The following is a 20643-nucleotide window of genomic DNA, read 5'->3' as shown; positions in this document are numbered from 1 at the left end:
TATATATATATATATATATATATATATATATATATATATATATATATATATATATATATATATATATATATTCTTTTTCTTCCACTAGACATAGTGTTGAGTACCAATTTCTATTTACAGCTTGCTATTAATCTGTTTTTATAAATGTAGCAGTGAGACTCATCTTACAGTACTTAATGTACTTACAGAAAAAAAAAAGCTGGGCATACCTGACACAAAGTTACCAAACTTCTCTTCCTTGAGCAGCGGCCCAATGAGCTCCAGGTGACTGTGGATGTACTGGTTGATATGAGGAGACCACTGGTCACACTGATGAAGCTTGCGGAGAAGCTGCACCGTGGACTCCAGCAATACAGTGGTCTGAGGACTACAGAAGGGCTCTCCTGCAAGTAGCTTACTGGGCATGCCTCGCATCTGTAGGTCATGGAGCGTAACCTGCACACAAGAATAAGCAGAACATTCAGTGTTATATAATCGTGGCATTAATTCGGTGTGATACTGTGAGCGTGAGACCATCAAACAAAATAAATACAAAAAGGCATGATGTTCCGAATACTTCATGTTATTATGTTGATTGTATACTGTATGTGAGAATGCTTCAAGGTAATGTGAAACTGAACATTCAAGCGGAAGTATATTTTTAAAATGTAGGCGACAAAGTCACAGAGCAGGAGAATACGAAGCACCACCAGTGAAGTTTCTATTTTAGTATGCTGACAGATAGACTGCCTTTACTTATCCCACAATGACGTGCGTTAAGTAACATTTAAGCTGTGGAAAGTGAAGCTATTTTAACTATCTTTTAAAAGTGCCTCAATGCAAAAAGTCCTGTAATGTACCTTCTCTCCAGGGTTACTGCTATAGAACAGCACACATGGGTACAGTTCTGAGGCAACCACACCTTCAAAAGCCAACTTCGGTTCCTAGAGTGAAAAGAAATTAAATCAAATTCAAAAAGGAAAATTCACACAACAAGCAAAAAAAAAGTTGAACTCACCTTGTCATTCTTGGCAAATGATACTGTGTGACCCTCCATGTCCAGAATGCAGGTAATGGTGTCCCCTTGACTGAAAGAAGGAAGGGTGCGGACAAGTTCTCCACCGTGATACAGATTGCCGCTGTAGGCTCGATAGAGCCACATGTCCGTTGTGGTGTGATGGTTGTAATCTCTGACAGGCCACCGTGACACGCCGATACACGTGCCCTCGTTACCTCGGTTCTCTTTGGTGATATGGAACTGAGGAGGGCGAAAGAAGTGCGTCAGCACAGTGTTTGGAGGGCAGATTGTTCATGAGAGTCGTCACCTACCTTCCATATGAAGCAGCCAGAGCTGATGGCAGTAGTCGCCAAGCCATATCCTTTCCCTCCAGTGCCATGAGAGAGTACATTTCCACTCTCCAAAGCACAGCAGATTAATTTATGTGGGTCGAAAGAGAAATCTCCAATGGGAATACATTCATCATAGCTGCCAGAGTTCTGCAAAATAAATTGAAAAGAGAAAATTTTAGCACCTCAGAGGATAGGGTCAAGAATACTACACAGTCCTTAAAATTCAAGCAAAACGGCTGGCAACACTATCCCAACACGAGGGAACACATTTGCTTACTTACTACTTCTAATCCATAATTACAGGGGCTGTTTAGAGTGAACTTGCGATGACCATTCTAAGGCAAAATATTGTCTGGCTTGTCTGACGCAAATCAGGACATTGCACTGCATGTTGCTAATAAAAAACAACATGAATCGGTAGTTTATTTGAGGTAATGTGTGTTCCCAATCTAAAGTGGGGTCACACTTAAGATTGGGAACAATTCTTATTTTACCCTCTTGTCCTTTTCAAGCACTTCTTCTTGACTCTTCTCAGCCAGTGGTTCTTCCCACATATAAGAAGATAACAGCTCAAATAGATGGTTAACAATCTGAAAAACAAAAGGAGAATAGCTGCAATACAGATATGACCACTAAAGGAGGACATCAAATGTAAAACAAATGAATGAAATGTAAAAGACTGGTCATCATAACCATCTATCATATCTGTATCACAAACTTAATTTATTTATATTACAATGCTAACTCAGATAAATGCACTGTAATTAATTTTGCAGCACAACATCACACAAAATAGAGCATTTTATCTCACCATTTTTGTTTGATCTGGCTCAGAACAAGCAGGAAGCAATCTTTCCAACACATGAAAGGCCAAAATCTTAATGCGCAGGCTTTGGAAGAATGGACTCCCTGCAGATGAAACTCGGATTAGATATCAAAAATGTTTTGTAATTGGATAAATATTAAGGGATTTTACACCTGAAGAGCACTTGCTGGAAATAATGGTCATGAGAGGATTGATCCACTTGACAAAGGTGGAAAGTGTTTTCAGCACACGCAGAGACAGCACACGTCTCAAAAACACCAAAAAGTCTGCAAGCTGGGATTCCATCGCTCTGCGGCTGTCTGTACCAAAAAAGATTTATCTTGAAGTAATCCAAACGAATCAACACAGAATCAGACATAGGAGACCAACATTCACCAGTAAGCTCCAGATCCTTTCTGTCAGTGGTCAGCTGCTCTGTCGACTGCTGCTGCTGGAAAGTGAGCAAGATACTTTGGAGCTGCTCACACATGACTTCCATGAGAGCGCAGGAAACATCCACAGGAAGCAGGTCTTCACAGGAGCTGAAAAATGATCACTCGCTTTAAAATAATCACTCCTTATATTTATTAACACCCTTACCTGGCAGCAACGGCTAATATCTGAAGCAGTCGAGCACAAGCCAGTTTGACCACCCCACTCAACAGCAGCGGCCCGGTGGTCGAGGCAGAAAACCAGCTTTGATGAAACATTGTGCAGCTGTTGTTGGTCAGCATAGCAAGGAGATCCAGGATGCCACATTCAATGACCAACACCAGGTCCATAGGCTGATAGCAAAAATTGAGTGCGAACATGGTGGCGAGTAGAAGATGCTGGCAAGAACCTAAGAATTGCACCAGCAAGGTTTCAATAAGAGCAACACAAAGACAAAAAGGGAAGTGGTTACCAATGATACCTGGATGTTCTTTTTCCAACAAGACCTTTTGTCTTAGAACACAGATGACCTGCTTGTAGAACCTGTGGGCAGCCAGCTGAAGCTCTCTCTGCTTTTCTAAAGAAGCTGACTGTGTACCAGACTAAGAAAACAGACAGTAGCATCAGCACAGATTAATGACATACACCAAAAGTGAAACACTCTCCACCAACCATGTAATGTTGCAGCTCATATTTAGTTCCTGAGTAGCAACCAGCAATTTGTGTTCCCAAACCAAAACACCCAGAGAGGAACTGGAGCTGCACAGACTGCAACAAGGCTGGACTGGACGTTTGGAATCCACTGCTCTTTTCCTCCATCTTCGACAGGAAGGATGACATTTGACTGAATGCCTCCAATCGCATCTTGCAACAAAAAAATCAGATAGTTTTAGGGCTGACATAAATTCTAAAAGGACACTGTATGCTCTTTGATTGATGGGGTTTGCATTGCACAGCTTATTCAAGATCTTGTCATACAAACACGAAAGAAATGTGTGACTACCTCAGCTCTTTCTTGTTGCTGCATTATAGCGAGAGTGATAGCTTTGGGGTCGGCCTCGCTGCAACTTTGACTGCCAGGGTGCATCACCCCAAAGGCAGAAAGGTGGAACATGCTTCCACAGACAAACTGGAAAACTTGGTTGAGAATTGGTAACGTGTCGTTTCCAGAGTGAGACAGAGGAGGTGAAAGGGTGATACACTGTCTGAGGCGATCCCATGCGTCTTTCATGATGCCCAGAGAGCAGAGAGGTAAACCTGCATAGGAGTTACAGAAGCCAGCTTATTTATCCTATCTAGTCCTATACAATATTTTAAGATAGCATCAGTAAAAGATCAAAAACTAAAAAAATATAATACAAACCAAAAAATAAAAATAGTAATTTGATAGTATTAAAAGTAAAGTATTAAATTGGGATTTTCAAAATGTGTTTAAGCAAAATAATAACTCAACAAAATAGAAAAATAAATAAAAATTAAATATAATGTAAAACCAAATAACGTACATCAGGAATTAAATACATTCATCTGAAATAATGAGCACACTAGGTTCCATTTCATTTCTATATCCATACTGACCAAAGTGCTAAGTACTTAAGCAAAACAAGGGTTTTACAAACAATAGGTACTTGATGGTAGAGATTTATTTTGCTTAAAGTTGTTTACTTGGTTTGATAAGTACAAAAAGGAATAGCATTTTTTTTTACTTCAGGATTTAGTAAATGATTTTCTATAGAGCTAGCTATCATAATGTGATAATATAATACAATTCATAAATACAAAAAACAACAATGTGACAAGAAAACAACCAGGCAACAGTTCATTCCTACATCAAAGACGCTTTATATTTTCACTCAATCCATCAATCCAAATGTGGATCAAAAATCAACCTACCTGTTTTGTTCCTCGTAGACTCCAAAGGACTTTTCAGCTGCTCAGACTAAAGCAGAAAGACGTAATTGTGTTTATTTAATAGATGAGAGTAGTGTTTGCAATGAATAAATAAAAGTACCCTTTTTTTTGTATCATCCTTCGGATTTTCGGATTCTGCTGTTTTCCTGTAATGAAAAATTACCCTCAATGACGTACAGCGATCTAAATCTTTATCAAATTTCAGAAGGCACTTCACACCTCAATCCAATATTCAGTGTGTTATTCTCTCCTTCGCTGGTTTCCATCCAAGCAGGGCGGACCCCCAACAGGAGGAAAAGGCAACGGGACACCACCAGATGGCAAGCGACAGGGAAGGACACATTTTCTTCAGATTCTCTCTGCTCATCCCAGTTCTGCTTGGAATCCTCTTCCTGTTCTGGGCTCAGAGGACTCTCCGCGCTACCAGGCTGATTGGAGGTGCCAAAGGACTCGTACACAGTCACGTTCTGCTGCACTTGCATTGCCTCCCGTGTCGCCATGAATGACTCCAGTACCTCTGAAGGGAGAAAACAACCATTTCTCATCCTGCACCATTTAGCCACAAAAAAGATGTTCTCACCAGAGAGGTACATTCGACTGCTTCCAAACGTATCCTCATCAGAAATCTCCTCTTGGTTGTGGTTCGCTGTTGGTGTTGGAGGTGCTTGGACCTCCCTGTTGCAGTGACCTTCTGGGTGTCGCTCAATTTCTACTAAGGGGCCAGGTTCTTGTTGGTCCATATCAGGACTTTGGGTGGACTGAGAGACCTGCACAAAGAAAGACTGATCCATGAAAGAAGAATGGCTCCATAATTAAACACTTTTAATGGTCCAATAATTCATTATACCAGTTTAGCAGCAGACTGAACCTGTGATGTTCTTGGAGCGTTCTTATTGGCCAACAGCGTGATCCTGATTTTGTAAACTGTTTCAAAGACATCCAGCAGCAAGTCACAGGGCTCATATCTGATGTGGATGAAGCATATATATGTATATATCTTTCAGAACCAGGCACCCGAAAGTGAACAGCAACACAACACAATCAAAAAACTGATGACCAAGCACTGTGGCGGTGATGTATTTGAAAGCATATAAAACAAACAATGACATTAAAATAATAATAATAAATCACCTGTCTTGCCAAAGAGCCTTATCCTTCAGCCCAGTGTGTTTAAGGAGAGCAGCGAGACTGCAGCGGCACACAGTCTGAAGCAAACAATCACCTGCTGATCCGTCACCCTCCCACTCTGTTCTCACCGAAAAAAACAACAAGGCTCAGCCAGGACTTTTCCCAGTAATTAAAAACAAAGCCTACATGATAATTGATAGCACACATGAACCTTTAGTGAGCGCATACTCCTCCATCTTCTGCCACAGGTCACCTGCAGCTCCTCTTGACGACCCCAGTGCCAGTTCCAGCAAAGTTCTGGTTTCCTCATTCACACTCAGCTCAGTCAGTCTGGAGTCACAATTACCCAGCAGCACCACTTCGGTCAACCAACTCAAGCTGGAGTCTACACAGAAATAGATTATTTGAGTTAAATATTCACACAATCTGAGATAAAAGCTGCAACATTGGACACTTCATCTTATTAGTCATAGGGCTTTCTTCCCGGTCACTGGAGCGTTTCTGAATGGAAACGTTTCTATTATACGACCAGGTTTAAATATTCAAATTTATTTTGATCAACGTAAAACAAATGCCACCTTCTATAAGTTGTTATCAACTTACTTATTTAGTGAGGGCTGCTTCTCATTTTTATAGTGGTTTTTCTAAACGGAACATTTTAGCCTACCGAGTTCTTCAAAGTCCATCTCGATGCCGTTCCTAAAGAGGATATTGGAAAGCCAGAATTTGGACGTTCTCTCTTGAGCTGTTGGCGGCAAACCCTCTAGCATTCCACTGAGGCAGCGACCCACTGCCAGAGCGACAGAACGCTCCAGGTCCAGCAGCCAAACCCACTTGCACTCCTCCTTCTGTCTCACGCTCGTGTTCTCCTCACGTTTCTCTGCAGAGATGCCACATTGGTCACTTTAGTTATGAAAATACACCACACAACATTCAGCCTGTTTTAGTGAAGGCTGCATGACTGACCATAACTCGGGGTATCCACAGCAAGTTCCTGTTCCTCCAGCAGGCCTGTGTCAGGTAGCAACCTGTTGAAACTGTTAAGGTTCTCCAACAGTGCTCGCAGATGGCTCAGGACAGGCTGGACTACATCAAGGGGCAGCAGCATGAGGGAATATATGACTTGACAGAGCAAACTGCCAGCTACAGAGTTGTACAATACCACTGAGGAACAGAGAAGAACGGGATGGTCAATGAAAAGTAGGATGAGGACAAAAAATAAAACAAAACCCTTACTGTGCAGCTTCTTAATTATTTGTTTGTCCTTTGAACTCTCCTTCAAGAGTTTAGCAGACCTCCTGAGAGTCTCAGTAGCACAGGGAAACAGCAGGCAAAGATGCTCTCGAAGCAGAGCTACACTGCGGTCATCCTACATAGAAGTGGAGGTAATGATTACATTTGTCTAGTCATTTCTGAGTCACATCATCCTTCCCAAACTGAACAGAATTATTAGGTAGTACATATGACTACATTTTCACACCAACCTCCGGGCTGTATTGGATGTAGCAATGCGCAAGCAGATGCTTATGAAGTGCAGACAGTAACTGGTGAAAATGAGAGGGAGCATCAGTCTGTCTCTGATTATCACCAGTCAGCAGCTTGTCGCTGTTCTTCTCCAACTCCCCGAATGCACGCTCCTGTTTCCACACATATTGAAGAGGACAGAGACAAGGGAAGGAGTTAGAACCTGCTACACAATAGTGTGCACCAAGATATTTGGATTATATGTTTTAATTCATGTATTACTTGCTACTCATTTGTATTAGATTTTCTTGTCACATTACATTACAGCAAATGGATTTTTCCCTTACCGTGTAAAAACCAACGCTAAGCAGTAAAGTCCTGAGGAGAACTTCCGTAAAGTGCAAGGGATCGTAGTCATCGATGCAACTGGAAGAGGATGGGGGACGGACAGTGGAAGCAGGTGTGAGCGGAGGCCCCAGGACTCCAACATCCCCAAAATTGCTGTAACCAAGCAGAGAAGCAACATGGCTCTGATCCTGAAGGCTGTTGAGGACCATGTCCAGCTGCAGACGCTATGAAAGAGAAAAATAAGGGCAGGTTGAGTGACTAATGGTGACAGACGCAATGCAGACACTTAACATTGAATTTCTTACTTAACATTGAGAGGAAAAAAATCAAAGACTGTGTAGGTGATGGATGAATCGATGGTTTGCCATACTTGTTAAACCATTTCTTGTGTGTGTAGATTTAAAATTTAAGAGGTCTACAGTTAACTGTCATGCTAATGCAATTGACACCCTTGTGAATTTTTTCTAGGAGCTTTTTTTACTGCTGAGTTTTATGAGGCAAATTTCTCCAGATTTAAGTAAAACACATCATTGGACATACATTCATAAAGGGGACTGCTTAATTGGATTTTACATACCTGTCCTTTGGATAGAACGTTTAAACTCTGGGGGCCCTGAGGGAGCAGAGACAGGAGAAGCTCGGTCCTTTCCCTCAGAGGAGGCAGCAACAGAGATGCCCCGATAGATAGTGTGTTCATAACTGCCTATTAAATGATCAGGCAATAGTGTTACACAGGAGAATCAACCACAGCTCTAATATAAACCATTCCTGATCACAAAGGGATGAGTTCTTACTTGTTGTATCGTGTCAGGCATGTTGGTGTCAATGAGCCGAAACAACAGGTTTCTCAGTGGTTTTCCCTGAGCACCCAGCACCATGGCACCGGTGCCCCCAGCATGAGCCAGAGACAAATGGATGGACAGCAGCTTCATGCAGAGCAGAATAAACTGGTGGTGGTCCCTAAATTCGGGCATGAAGAGCAGGACATAAATATATATTAATAAACCTCAGTAAATAGCAACACAATTCTCTCTTTCATAGAGAACTTACTTTTCACCAATTTACCCCATAATTTCTAGAAACGTCAGGCTCCATTTTTCTAGGTTACGCAAGTGCCACAGAACTGGATTTATTTATCACAATATTTTCTATGAGGAGCATGTTATTAAAAATCTTTTACCACCAGCCCCCACAATGCTGTTCCTCTCCTCCTGCCACTGTCTGCTGCTCTACCGCCTCCAGAGAAATAGTCAGTATGAACTGCAACCACCTACTCACAGCCCTTGCTGCTGACATTTGCTGTTAATCTGTAATGATTTGTGATGCTTATCCTTGATAGTGAACTACAATCTGAAATCAGTATCATTGCAGTCACATTGGCATTATTGTCTGAACAATACCGCTGTGTAAATGCTATTGTTTATGCACAGGACGGGCGACTTGCGGAAAGTGTTTGTCGACCTCTCCTGAGATAACAGCAGGGATTTGCTTCAGGCTCTGCACTGGCCTTCCAGGATAAGCAGTAGATGATTTCTATAGCAAATAGGGTTGGGTAAAACGAATCAGCAATGGTCTGCAATTCTACCTCGATTCAACAAATCCTCCGATTTGATTCATTACCTGGCACTGTGCATGTTATGTTTATGTACAATAAATGAAGGGAAGTCGCGAGCACAGGCAGCGTCAAAGCACCAAAAACAATCCAAACAAAGGAATATTGAGGGAATCTGGACTTACGTTCATGATCATAGTTCTAAATGCATTTTTAATTCACAAAACACTCAAATTACTGCACAGCTGAAACTGGGAAAGCCCATGTGTGACATGTGTATCCCATTTGGGGATGCGCAAGGGATAAGTGGACCTGGGCGAGAATAGAGCAATACTGGGAACCAGACCCAGTATGAAACACAAAATCATGTTTTACTAGTTGGAGACAAATTCAAATGATGAAGAGAACATAAACCCTGCCCATCCTCACTCAATATTTAGATTAGTATTATGTGTCAGCAATCCTGAAGTTCAGAAGGGACGTGTACGCTCCCCTCTATTGTTAGTTCTCAACAGTAGCTGACACTGTCACAGTGCATTGGTGCTTGAATACCTTGATCAAATGATTTTCCTCGGCAAAAATCTACATGTGCAATCTCTGCATATAGCCAGAAATGAAGGGCTCTGATTCAGATGTGATATAGTGAAAAGCAAATGCTCGGTGAGGTCAACCGGATTTCCAAGAGGAAAGAACATTTGTTTTTGTGTGTTTATGCAAAACTTATGAGGCTTTCATTTCTGTACATACAGTATGCACAAACAGGTTACTGTGTAAACTTTCTTTTCATATATTTTATTGCTCAATATGAGAAGTGACACGCCACATATGTTCACATCAGCATGGGGATATTTTTTATTTATTTATTTATTTCCCAAAATGACACTACATTAAGCACATACCTTTTGGATAAGAATGGGGCAGGAGGAGTGTCACTCTCGATGCCATCACAGTAACCTTCCAGGAAGTTTCTCAAATACGCAAAGGTGCTCTCCTCTAGGTCGACACAGAAGGGTCTATGCCACGCCACCAATTGTCTGAAGAGCAATGCAAAATAACTAAACGGCACCACAATCCAAATCAATAAACACGCGGTTTACCTGTCTGTTGGAACTGCTGTCCAAGCAAGGCTATGGGATGTGCCAGCCGTGATCTGCTGGATGGAAACCCCCTCCAGTCCAAGGACTTTCTTGGGTTTGGTTATCGGTGTGGAGGTGTGGCCTTGACCACACTGACCCATGGTGTTGTTCCCCCATGCATACACTTCATTCTCTAAACAAAGAAACAAAAGAATGCAAAAACAGCCATCGGACTTGTCGCAATGTTTTGAAAAGACTCACCATGTGACAACGCCAGACAATGGCTGTCTCCACAGGAAATATCAATGATCTTGGTGATACTCAAGTCCTCTATGAACCTGGGCCTGAGAGAGGTGGTCTCGGAAGACCCACATCCTAAGCATGAACCACAGCCCCAAGCGAAGACCTGAATAAAGAAGACAAAATGATCATTAGATTCCAACTACATAGGCAGCTTCAGATTTATTTCAGGAAACCTCTTTGACACAGCAAAATTCTAACTATATTTCTAAAAATTAAAACAGTGAGAATCAAAAGGCAGCTGCAGAGCAGGTGTGGTGCCCAAGTGAATAGCTTCTGTACTTGCAGAGTTTAAGAATTGAGGTCCTGAAATATTGTCTGCTAAAACCAGGTTTGCACGAAAATTAAACACAACATGGCAAATAACACGGACACAGCTTGAGAAATAAGTGGATCACAAAGCTGACAAGCTCAATGGACAAGTCCGAGTCCAACCTCAAGCCGATTCAATATGCGTCACCTCACCTGTCCAGCCGAGGTAAGCGCCAATGACGACTGGCTTCCCGCACACACTTTCCTGATGATGAATCCATAAAGACCTTCAATGACTTTGGGTCGATAAACACGGTTGGTGTCTCCGTGTCCAAGTTTACCTGTAGTGTTAGGAGACATTTAGAGTCTGTCCTTTACCTTTAGACTTGATTTTGTACCACAATTTTGAGTATTAGAGACAGTAGTATATTTTATGGAAAAACAACTGCGCAGTCAAAATGATTTTCTTTTATCGCAGTCAACATTGCTCTCTTTCATCCACAATCCAAACATGATGATCATGTGAGCTTCAGAAAACAAACTGGATTACACTTGTCCTTTGCTTGTTTGTATCCCTTAGGCAAGCATCCAAGCAGGAAATTGACAGCTGACTTTCCAAGACCATTATTTTGAATCTGAACAGTCAAAGTGAACAATAGTCTGAAAATCACAATTTATATTTGCATGCAATTGTCATTCAAATATTTTATCAAGTAACCACTATAGACCAGGGCTGAAATAATAGCGAGATGAATAGGGATTTATTTTAACAATATGGTGATCGTGATAAAGCATGCAATTTATTTATTTAATTTATTTATTTTGGAGGGGTGGGGGCAGGGGCTGGGGGGTGTTGTTGTCTGCATTATTTACTAATCACAAGCAATACATCGTTCTATAGGTTGACCAACACAAAATCTGATACGATCAACATCTAAACTGTAAGCCAGGCCTACATATTATAGTGACATGACATGAACTGATGCATACATTGAAATGAATAAAATCATTTTACTATTAAACAGTAAGAAGAAAAACCTTTAAGCACAATAGACTATTGGCCTCAAGCCTTGTAAACATGAAGTATAACTATCATTAACTTAAATAAAATATGAGAAAGGAACTAAGCACTACAGCATATGGAAAAAAAAAAATATAAACCCAACACGGTTGAGGGGGCGGCCCCACCGAAAAACTCAGGGGGCTTTTACAGTTTTCTGCATCTAGACTGGGTTCTATTTTAATAAAGTGTAAAATGGATCATTTCAGTCAATGGAAAGTGAAGTGGATGCAGTAAAATTCAGTCCTGTATGCATACTTTCTATCTCACTGAAGCGTCACCACGACGATGAAGCTGGCTGGCTTCATACTTGATGCCACAGACAAGGAACGTGATCAAATAAAGAACCAACATGAGACATGGGTTGGACAGTCCAAATAATCTTTGATTGACTGTTGCCGTCACCACTGAAGTGACAGCACGCCGCCTCAGTGACTGGTGCAGCGGGTTGCCCCATTTGAGGAGGAGTAGGTGGCTAGGTTTGCTACTGTGACCAGCTTCAGTTCTACGATGCACTTAAGTTTTTCAAATTGTAGCCTTTGCAATTTGAAAATCTCATTCCTTAAAATTGAGATGTTGATTTAAATCGAAAATCAGAAAAGTTAATCTTAAAGCCTTAAAAATATTTTATGACAAAATAAAATTCTACATACCCTCAAGCGAGTCAATAAATGTTCTGTACGCTCTGTTAATGGTGCACATAGCAGCTACTTTTTCCATGCCATGCCCTGCCTCTATATGTTTTCCAAAATGAATGTTGTGCCACTGTTCTAACAGATTAATATGATACACTCTTTTCAGATATTTACAAAACCTATTTCATGTGAGGAAACTAGAGACAGTTTGCAATATCACTGATTAATGCTTACCATTATCACCTCCACCAAAGGACCACACAGTGCGTCCGTCTTGCGCCACAGCAATGGTGTGGGAGCTCCCACAGGCAACCTGCCCGACACCACTGATGTCCTTAACCAGTGTGGGCATGTTGCGGCTCTGGCTGTCGCTGTGCCCTGATCAAGGAGAAGACGAAAATGTTCTTGGAAAATTGCCATGAAAGGATCTAAATTGTCAACTTCAAAAAGAGACGCGCACCAAGCCTGCCAAAGTCTCCTTCCCCCCACGTGTAGAGTTCTCCATCATTAGTCACAGCAGCACTGTGTCTGTAGCCGGCAGACACACAAACAACCACCTAGGAAAGGGTCAGAGGTCAAACATTTGCTCAGCCAAGATAATGTACTTCCTTACCTTCCCTGTCAGCGGCCCTTGAATGATTTTAGGGTATTTCTGTGTTGCGCTGTTGCCATGGCCCAGTTTTCCATATTCTCCGTCACCCCAGCTGAAAACCTGAAAGATGAAAATATCGAAGCTGAGCTGAGCTGTGTGCCATGCTGGCATCAGAAGCCACGCATGCAAAAGGACTTCAGGAGAATTAGCAATCCAACTATGACTGCACTCAAACTGAGGTCAAACCTAACTGAGGTTAAACCTGACAACACACCACTGTCACATTTGCTTTTAATATGTAATCCAATATTCAGTCAAGCTAGAACTTCAGCTCCGCATTTCACACTGAGCAAACCTGACCTACAATAATACTGTATTCAAACAACATCAACAATCTCGCTACAAAACATTTTCCTTCACACAACAATAGATGAAAACCATCACCATTCAGCTCACTAGCTTTTTCTTTTTCTTCTCATTATTGGGTGTTGGAATTGAAATCATGGGTCACTGAATCAAATAGCATATTGTTTCATTCAATCTATAAAAAAATAAAGATTTGCAATGATTCAGCTATTCGCTCTTCAGTGATGCTTGGTAAGTGTGTGTCCATATTGTTATATGGGTTAGGAAAAGTTACATTAACCAACACAGATCATTTAAAAATATGACTTGGATTACTACAATACATTTCTATCAAACATAATGATCTTGAATTACCCCTTGAAAACACAAGGACCCCCAAATGTAAGTTCACAGTAATTTTACATGAAAAATTACGAGAGTCAAACTGAGTGACTTCTCTTACCTCCCCTTCCGTTGTTATAGCCAAAGTGTGACCATCGGATCCCTTCGATGAAGAGACTTTCTTCATATTCCTGTGTGGCTCCAGAACCAGTTTTTTTGGAATTGACTGGTTATTCGAGTCCCCAAGACCAAGGCGACCATAGCTGCCTTTGCCACATGCTTTCACCGAACCATCTGTTGATACGGAGAAGGTGCAGTACTGACCTGCCTCGATCTGAAAAACAAGACGAGGCCCATTTGGTAAACTACACCACATGACCAAGAAAATGCTGCACACAGTTGGAGTGTCTACTTGCCATTTGGGCATCATTGAAGCCCTGGGTCAATTTTGGCAGCAAAATTTTCTCCAGAGTTCCCTCTGCCAGCTGATGGCTGCTGTTGCTGCCCCAAACATAAACCATCACCATCTCACTCTCCATGCCAGGGGCAACTTCGTCAGCATTGCAGGAGCACAGGCAGTGGGAGGCCAAATTACAAACCTGTCCAAGGAGAAGACCAATAAAAAAAAAGATTATATTAGATTAGATGGCCTTTATTAGTCCCATAGTGAGGAAATTCATGAAATCAATTCTGAATGTTCTACTTTGATAGTAGTAGTGAAGGTAGAGTTCAGTTCACCATGGATAGCTCAAGAAATCACATTACAATGAGCAAAATAATAAAAACCATAGTTAATTTACTGTATGATACAGTGGGAATTAATTTAACCATTTGATCCGAAAAGTTCAGAATCGTTTTCCCCATCAGTATAAGCTTACCTCTTCAAAAAGACAGAGTGCAGCTTTGGAGAGTTGACAAAGCCCATCTGTGTCCTTTTTCAGCACCTGAGTGTTTGCAATCTCTCCACGTATACCCTGGAAATGAAGATAAAATCTTGTGAGGACGCTTTTAGATCACAACTCTTAAGTGATCGCTAATACAACTTTGGAAGGCTTGCACAAATTCATGTTAGAAAACAAATCTACTGAACAATTACACAAAAATGTAACATTAGTTTGCGTCACTGAAGGCTTCATCTTGAAGCAGGTTTCCTCACTAGTTCCTATTTCCAGAGACACCAACCAGAGTGGAAGAATCTGTAGTCACAAAAGATGAATGGGTCTTTTCGTAGCGACAGGCTCCTCATTGACATCACACATGTCACTGCTCTCCTCAAAGATTTGATCCATTCTGCTCATATTTATCCATCAGATTCTGCATCTTTTAATGGTAGCTACATTCAGGCCTGCAGTCTTTGTCATGTTGTTTACTAGCTACAGCACAAAATGTTTAACCATCATGAAAACACATCTTCTTCTTTCTGTTTCAGCTTCTCCCTTCGGGGGTGGCCACAGCGTATCATCTTACTCCATCTCACCCTGTCCTCTGCTTCCTCTTCTCTCAAACCTACAAACCTCATGTCCTCCTTCACCACCTCCATCAATCTCCTCTTTGGCCTTTGGCCACCCTTTTGTCACCCGTCACACCTGACACTTTTCTCCGATTATTACATCCTGCCTGTACCCGCTTCTTCACCTCTTTCTCACACTCTCCATCGCCCTGGACAGTTGAGCCTGAAGTGAAAACACATATTGTTGCATAATATCTTCTACCACAAGATCTGCGGCAATAATGTAGCATTTGCTCATAAATATTTCAAAGCTGATTATGCGCGAAAATGATGAGTCAATATGCATATTGAGAGTGAGCTGGAAGACAGTCTCAGTGTTAATCCATGTCTCTATAACTCACGCACAGGCTGTGCTACAACAGCTACAAGCTTTTAAAATATCCCACTGTCCCAACAGGAAAACCTAAAATGGCACAAAAATGTACACAAGATCATCCATCAAAACATTAAATCAGAAGTGGTTTGACTTTTTTGGTTTTATTAGGTGGTTGGAGCACACACTTAGTTAAGTAGTTGCGAGGGAGGAAGGGCATGTTGTTGTTGTCAGTGCCCTGTCATTGATCAGTGGGAGTTGTCTCTCATGCACTTGACACTTCATATTATTTTAGCCTTATTCAAGATAATTAAGTTTGCCCGTTATCTACAGGGCCCTAATTAAAAGTGTGCTACTGCTAATAATAATGTAAATAATAATATAATTAAATTATATATTTTATGGAAATATTTTATTAGGCATGTTGTGGACCATTCTTAACGTGATGCTTCTGTAACTGGGTAAAACATTGATGGAAAGGAATTGGCTGCAGGGTTAAAAAAAAAAAACTTGCCGTCTGATGACATGACTGTTCTTGAGCTCCTCACTTTGATCCACAAAAACAAAGTGGATTGCCTTAAGAGTTGCAAGCACTCTGCCTGTGACTGTGGCCTCAACAGAGAGGAGCATCTTAAAGCTGACGCTCATATTCAGGGGACAGGATCGCCTCACTGGTCTTGCAGTAATCTGTATTGACCATGAGACTGGCAATGTGAGGACATCATTCGTAACTTTTCAAATAAAAAAGCCAGGAAGCAGATGCTCTGAAGACGACACACAGGGCTGTTACTCTAGATAGTCTGTCTTATTATTAGGTGTTGTTACGTGGAATAGGATTATTCAAGTGTTGGTTTGTTTTTATCGTCGCACTTGTTGGTTTGTTTGATTTTCTAAACTAAAATCAACATGTTTCATAAATACACAATCTGTTCAATTTATCAGCATATAAATTACTATTTTCCTTGTATTACAATGTTCTTGTAATGTTATTCTATTTATTTTATTTTATTTTATTTGTTTTTTGTTGCACTTTATTCCAAGGCACTTTCCTAGTCAGTGGGCTCCCCACTGACCATGGCAATAAATTTGATTCTGATTCTGATTCAAACAGTTTAACATGGCGGATTGGCTCAATTTAAATGTTTGATTTTTTAAATTTTGCTCATGAATTGTAATTGATTGTGGCATCTTAATAGACCGTCTACAGGGATAGGAATCTCTTTATCACTGCCCAAAAAACTGGAGGTCCCCAAACAGCAACTTGCCTAGGGTTCCCAGGGAGCTAGAAACTGCCCTGATCTTAAGATCCACGATCAATTCGATTAAAGTTAGTCAGGTCAGCATTTGATGTTGTCACGACCTAAACTAAACTTGTGTCATGCTTTTTGTGTATTATTCATCGGTGATAGACGTGAAGTCAGTTTAATTCAGTGGAGCATAGTGTCAACATGAGGCAGACGCTCTCTATGAATAAGTCCACTGGGCACGACTGGATACAAAATAAACACTTTGCGGGTCAGTGGTAAATCAAAATCAATGTAAATTTAATATTTTCTCTATACTGACGAATCTGCTGACGTCACACACATACCTGAGAGATTTATGCTTTTATTTAACCGGTATTAAACACAAATTCACTCTATTTTGTGGCGCCTCACTTGTTTGGGTCTGTTGAAATGCGTCATCAATAATGGTGCGTTGCAAATTCCGCGTGTTTCAGTGAATTGATGCCACGACCAGCACACAAATTTGGAATTCCAGGATGGTAGGGGAAGTAGCGCCTTCCATGTGTCTGACTGGCGAGACTGCCTCTCCTGAGATGAGCTAATCACCTCAGATGTTCTGCCTGTTGAGAATGTCAGATGACGTTTTCGGGGCCAAATGAAATGCTCAATAAGAGGAGAGCTATTTTAGCCAATCAGAGGGTGAAGAAGGTATTAACTCCGGATGCCACCCTGGGATTCGTAAATTTGCTCCCCACACAGAAACTGCTTTTCACGACTCGCTTCTTTGTAGAAGGTAGTGCAGTGCTACCGCAAAACCGTGGCTGCTTTAGTGAGTCATGGTTTTGTGAGTTGGTTCAAGATCATTTGGCAGCAGAAAAAAGAAAAAAAAATAAGAGAAAAGAACTGAGTTAAGAGAGAGCAAAGAGGGAAACACAAAAAGCATCTGAACATCTGAAGCACACAAATATTCTACTGTGGCTCTGTCGCTAGGGCTGGGTTTAAAAACAAACAGCCTGTATTTTAAAACAGAATGTGTAAACTTTTTTTTATCATGCCCCAAGTTAGATTACAACAGGGTTAGTTCTTGAAGCCTCTCCTCCATATTCAACCAAAAGTGGTATACATTTACCAAACTGTTCCAAACCAAATTGAATAGAATCATGAATCAAATTGTACTGAGCCATGTGGATCGAACCAAATCGAATTAAAGTAGGCAGTCTGAGTCTGTGGGGAGTCTGAATACGCAACATGTTTTTTAGGCTTTCAATGTTATGATGCAACTCCAGACGAAAAAGAAAACACTTGTCCGTAGGGGATGTCACCCAGCAAAAATAGTAGAAGTAAGAATATAAATATTGCCCCCTCAAAATAGATTCAGTGATAAGTTCTATTTGAAAATGAATAAAACAGATCATCTCCCAATAAAGTTTATGATCACAATAACTATACAAAGTTGTAGGTAGGAAACAATACATTGCAAAAAGCAGTATAATTGAAAGGTCATCTTACCGAATATTGCCTCATTTGTAAAAGTGTTTGTTGGATGACATCAAAACCCACACCGGCGAGCTGATGGGAGGCTGTTGAAGATGCAGAAGGTGGATCTGAGGTGGGCATGGATGCAGCCAGCGATACCTCCACCCACTCGAGGAGGAACTTCAGTGAGCCTCTCTGCATGGCCAGGCCAAGCAGCAGCTCAAGTGCCAGCCTACGGCCATCCAAGTCGGCACTGCCGCACCCACTGGTCACCGACGTCTTCTTCAAGAAGTCTGCCACTTGAGTCAAGCAGTCCAGCCCGACGGATGGGATTTTATTCTCATTGGCCAGGGAAAGTGGTGGCAGAGAGGCGAGCACCGATGACGCAGTGGCAAGTACGTCATTGCAAAGCAGGGAATCAGGATGCATCGATTCAGCGTATCTCCAGTTTTGCCGCAGTAGTGAGAAGAGCAGACTCAAACCCGTCCGTACACCCATTTCTATGAGGACATCAGTCCCTGACTTGACTTTGGAAAGTCCTCCGGGCAGGCAGGGCTCAGAGACCAGCTCAAGTTGCCCACTGTCAGTCTCAGTATCCATGAACTGGGACGGTAATTGCACTTTATCATGGTATTTATTATGCAGAGCGTAGAAGATCCTTTGGAATACTACCAGCCTTTGGTGGAGGCCCAAAGTGAAAGATGTTTGCATCAGCATGCGGTGGGTCAACCATCGCTGGCTGCGGAGAAGGGCCGAGAGGTAATCCTCCTTCTCTGCTGAAGAACAGGATTCACACTCGAAGTCAGGCAGACGAGGGCCAACAAGCTCATGGACAGGCTGGGCCATCGTGACCACCTCCTTGTTCTGGAGGAGCTTGTTGTAGAGTGCAGCCGCTCCATTTCTGGTAGCCGTCTGTATACTGTCCTCCGCTGCCCAGGCACTATTAAAGTGCTCCTGCCACTTGAGCAAAACATGGGTCTGAGCAGGCATCATGGCTAGGCATCATATGCGTCCCCCTGATAGAGAGAACAGAAAATTAGTGGTTGACATTGTTCAAATTTTTCGTCCCGCTTTCTTTCGACATTTCAAAATAACAGCTCGACAAAGGTTCATGGAGTGTTTAATACAATCATACAGTCATTGCAGGACTATGTCCACCATCTTGGCTCATAACACAAGGAAATGACTTGATGCCAATTTTGCTTTAGGTGTTACACAACAAAAAATTAAGATTACAGAATACTCACAAGCAACTATGGTAGCATAAGTCTACCAAAAAATCTTCAAGAGTCCCCAGATTGGCTCCTATTTGCCCAGAGAAGAATGAGATCTATTTTTAGTGTATGCTGCGAGCTAGCCACCAAACAACGCTGTTTTTTTTTGCAGGTTCTTCCTCTTGATCGTACTGTGATTCCTGAGAGTTGTCTTTCCTTGTTCAAACTTGTGGCAAACATTCACTCTATTTTCTGAGGAGAACAACGTGTCACTCATCAATGCCTGGCTTTGGATTCAGTTGTTTGTTGGAATGTGACGTGAAACTGTTACACTTAAAGGAATGCATTCAAAGAGCCACTGGTGGCTTGGGGTTCTCCCTACTGGTCTATCACATTTTTGTCCCCAGTATAGATTAGTCTAAGGCAAAAATTTGCACATCTCAAAACCAAGATACCAAGAAAACAAGCTGACTTGTTTAGTGAGGACTCTTACACTGAGGAAACAAAACTAGTCAAATTTGCAGACAGGACAACAAAGACATCTACAAATAATATTTGCGAAGACAGGGGTTTCTTGAGGACAGCAGTAGAAACACGCAGCGATAAGATCATAGTCAAAGGATCAATTTAATGTTTGTTTTTTATCGGCAATAACTATAATCTGATTTTTGTAAATTTTACTTTTTCACCTTTTCTTCTCGAGCACTTGCTTAATTGCTGTTTTACTGTAACTGTTTAGTCTTTTTTGGAACGTTGTTATTTTAATATTTTGCTTAGTGTTACTCCCAACCAAACTGCACGCATAATTACCACTGGTCAGTCATGAAGCAAACCCAGCAGTAGCATTATCTCTCTCTTTAATTTAGTAGTTCCAAGAGTTGCCTCTTGATCTTCCCCAATCTTCCCACTCTTTAACTGACAATAAAATGATTATTAAATCTGTAAGAGTGATTTAGGCTTGGTAGTTTGGGTCTACTCTTTTGCATGAAGGTGATCAGGAAGAAAGTTGGTTTGATACTGTATTGTAACTGCATTGTAAATGACTTTAGCTTCTTGATAGATAGATACAGCGGTGCCTCGGTTTTCAAACGTCTCGCATTTACTGACTGTTTTTTCCTCATATTGAGGTGTAAAACCTTTCCTGTCTCCTCACTGGACCGTGGTAGAGTGTCACAGGGGAGGTGCTCGCTCTCCACACCTCCGGGGCTGGAGGGCACACTCCAGGGTTTGATGTTATGTTGTCGGCTGGAGCTGGGACAGGGATGAGGCGAGTCTGGGACAGAGCGTTACTTGGTTTATGACTTTGTCACAGCCAAACTGCACAGAAGCGCAC

At 41.6% G+C, this 20643-nt stretch overlaps 1 protein-coding gene across 7 annotated transcripts in view; it reads right to left on the bottom strand.

Moving 5' to 3' along the window:
• Positions 1–20643, bottom strand: part of LOC128762015 (probable E3 ubiquitin-protein ligase HERC1) — a 41042-nt gene that overhangs the window by 19039 nt on the left and 1360 nt on the right. For 5 of the 7 annotated variants that reach the window (XM_053869812.1, XM_053869754.1, XM_053869791.1 and 2 more), the window contains exons 2-38: positions 18130–19112; positions 14450–14545; positions 13988–14170; positions 13693–13905; positions 12906–13004; positions 12753–12849; positions 12527–12670; positions 10811–10938; positions 10307–10451; positions 10067–10238; positions 9869–10003; positions 8212–8377; positions 7995–8120; positions 7417–7641; positions 7090–7242; positions 6842–6974; positions 6572–6769; positions 6273–6485; positions 5817–5990; positions 5609–5723; positions 5325–5442; positions 5058–5244; positions 4697–4994; positions 4578–4623; positions 4460–4505; positions 3570–3823; positions 3239–3430; positions 3048–3168; positions 2735–2975; positions 2531–2676; positions 2308–2454; positions 2141–2238; positions 1824–1919; positions 1309–1476; positions 998–1237; positions 840–923; positions 210–435 (exon numbers count right to left, since the gene is read on the bottom strand). In XM_053869812.1, the coding sequence (XP_053725787.1) occupies positions 210–435; positions 840–923; positions 998–1237; positions 1309–1476; positions 1824–1919; positions 2141–2238; positions 2308–2454; positions 2531–2676; positions 2735–2975; positions 3048–3168; positions 3239–3430; positions 3570–3823; positions 4460–4505; positions 4578–4623; positions 4697–4994; positions 5058–5244; positions 5325–5442; positions 5609–5723; positions 5817–5990; positions 6273–6485; positions 6572–6769; positions 6842–6974; positions 7090–7242; positions 7417–7641; positions 7995–8120; positions 8212–8377; positions 9869–10003; positions 10067–10238; positions 10307–10451; positions 10811–10938; positions 12527–12670; positions 12753–12849; positions 12906–13004; positions 13693–13905; positions 13988–14170; positions 14450–14545; positions 18130–19089 (6583 nt within the window). In that variant the 5' untranslated portion in view covers positions 19090–19112. Of the gene's footprint in view, positions 1–209; positions 436–839; positions 924–997; positions 1238–1308; positions 1477–1823; positions 1920–2140; positions 2239–2307; positions 2455–2530; positions 2677–2734; positions 2976–3047; positions 3169–3238; positions 3431–3569; positions 3824–4459; positions 4506–4577; positions 4624–4696; positions 4995–5057; positions 5245–5324; positions 5443–5608; positions 5724–5816; positions 5991–6272; positions 6486–6571; positions 6770–6841; positions 6975–7089; positions 7243–7416; positions 7642–7994; positions 8121–8211; positions 8378–9868; positions 10004–10066; positions 10239–10306; positions 10452–10810; positions 10939–12526; positions 12671–12752; positions 12850–12905; positions 13005–13692; positions 13906–13987; positions 14171–14449; positions 14546–18129; positions 19113–19343; positions 19634–20643 lie in introns of those variants that run through there. The other 2 variants (XM_053869765.1, XM_053869772.1) reach the window with 2 other exon arrangements.

Source organism: Synchiropus splendidus, chromosome 1 (assembly GCF_027744825.2).
Source record: "Synchiropus splendidus isolate RoL2022-P1 chromosome 1, RoL_Sspl_1.0, whole genome shotgun sequence".
Lineage (NCBI taxonomy): Eukaryota > Metazoa > Chordata > Actinopteri > Syngnathiformes > Callionymidae > Synchiropus > Synchiropus splendidus.
This window is presented reverse-complemented; position numbering and strand designations above follow the sequence as displayed.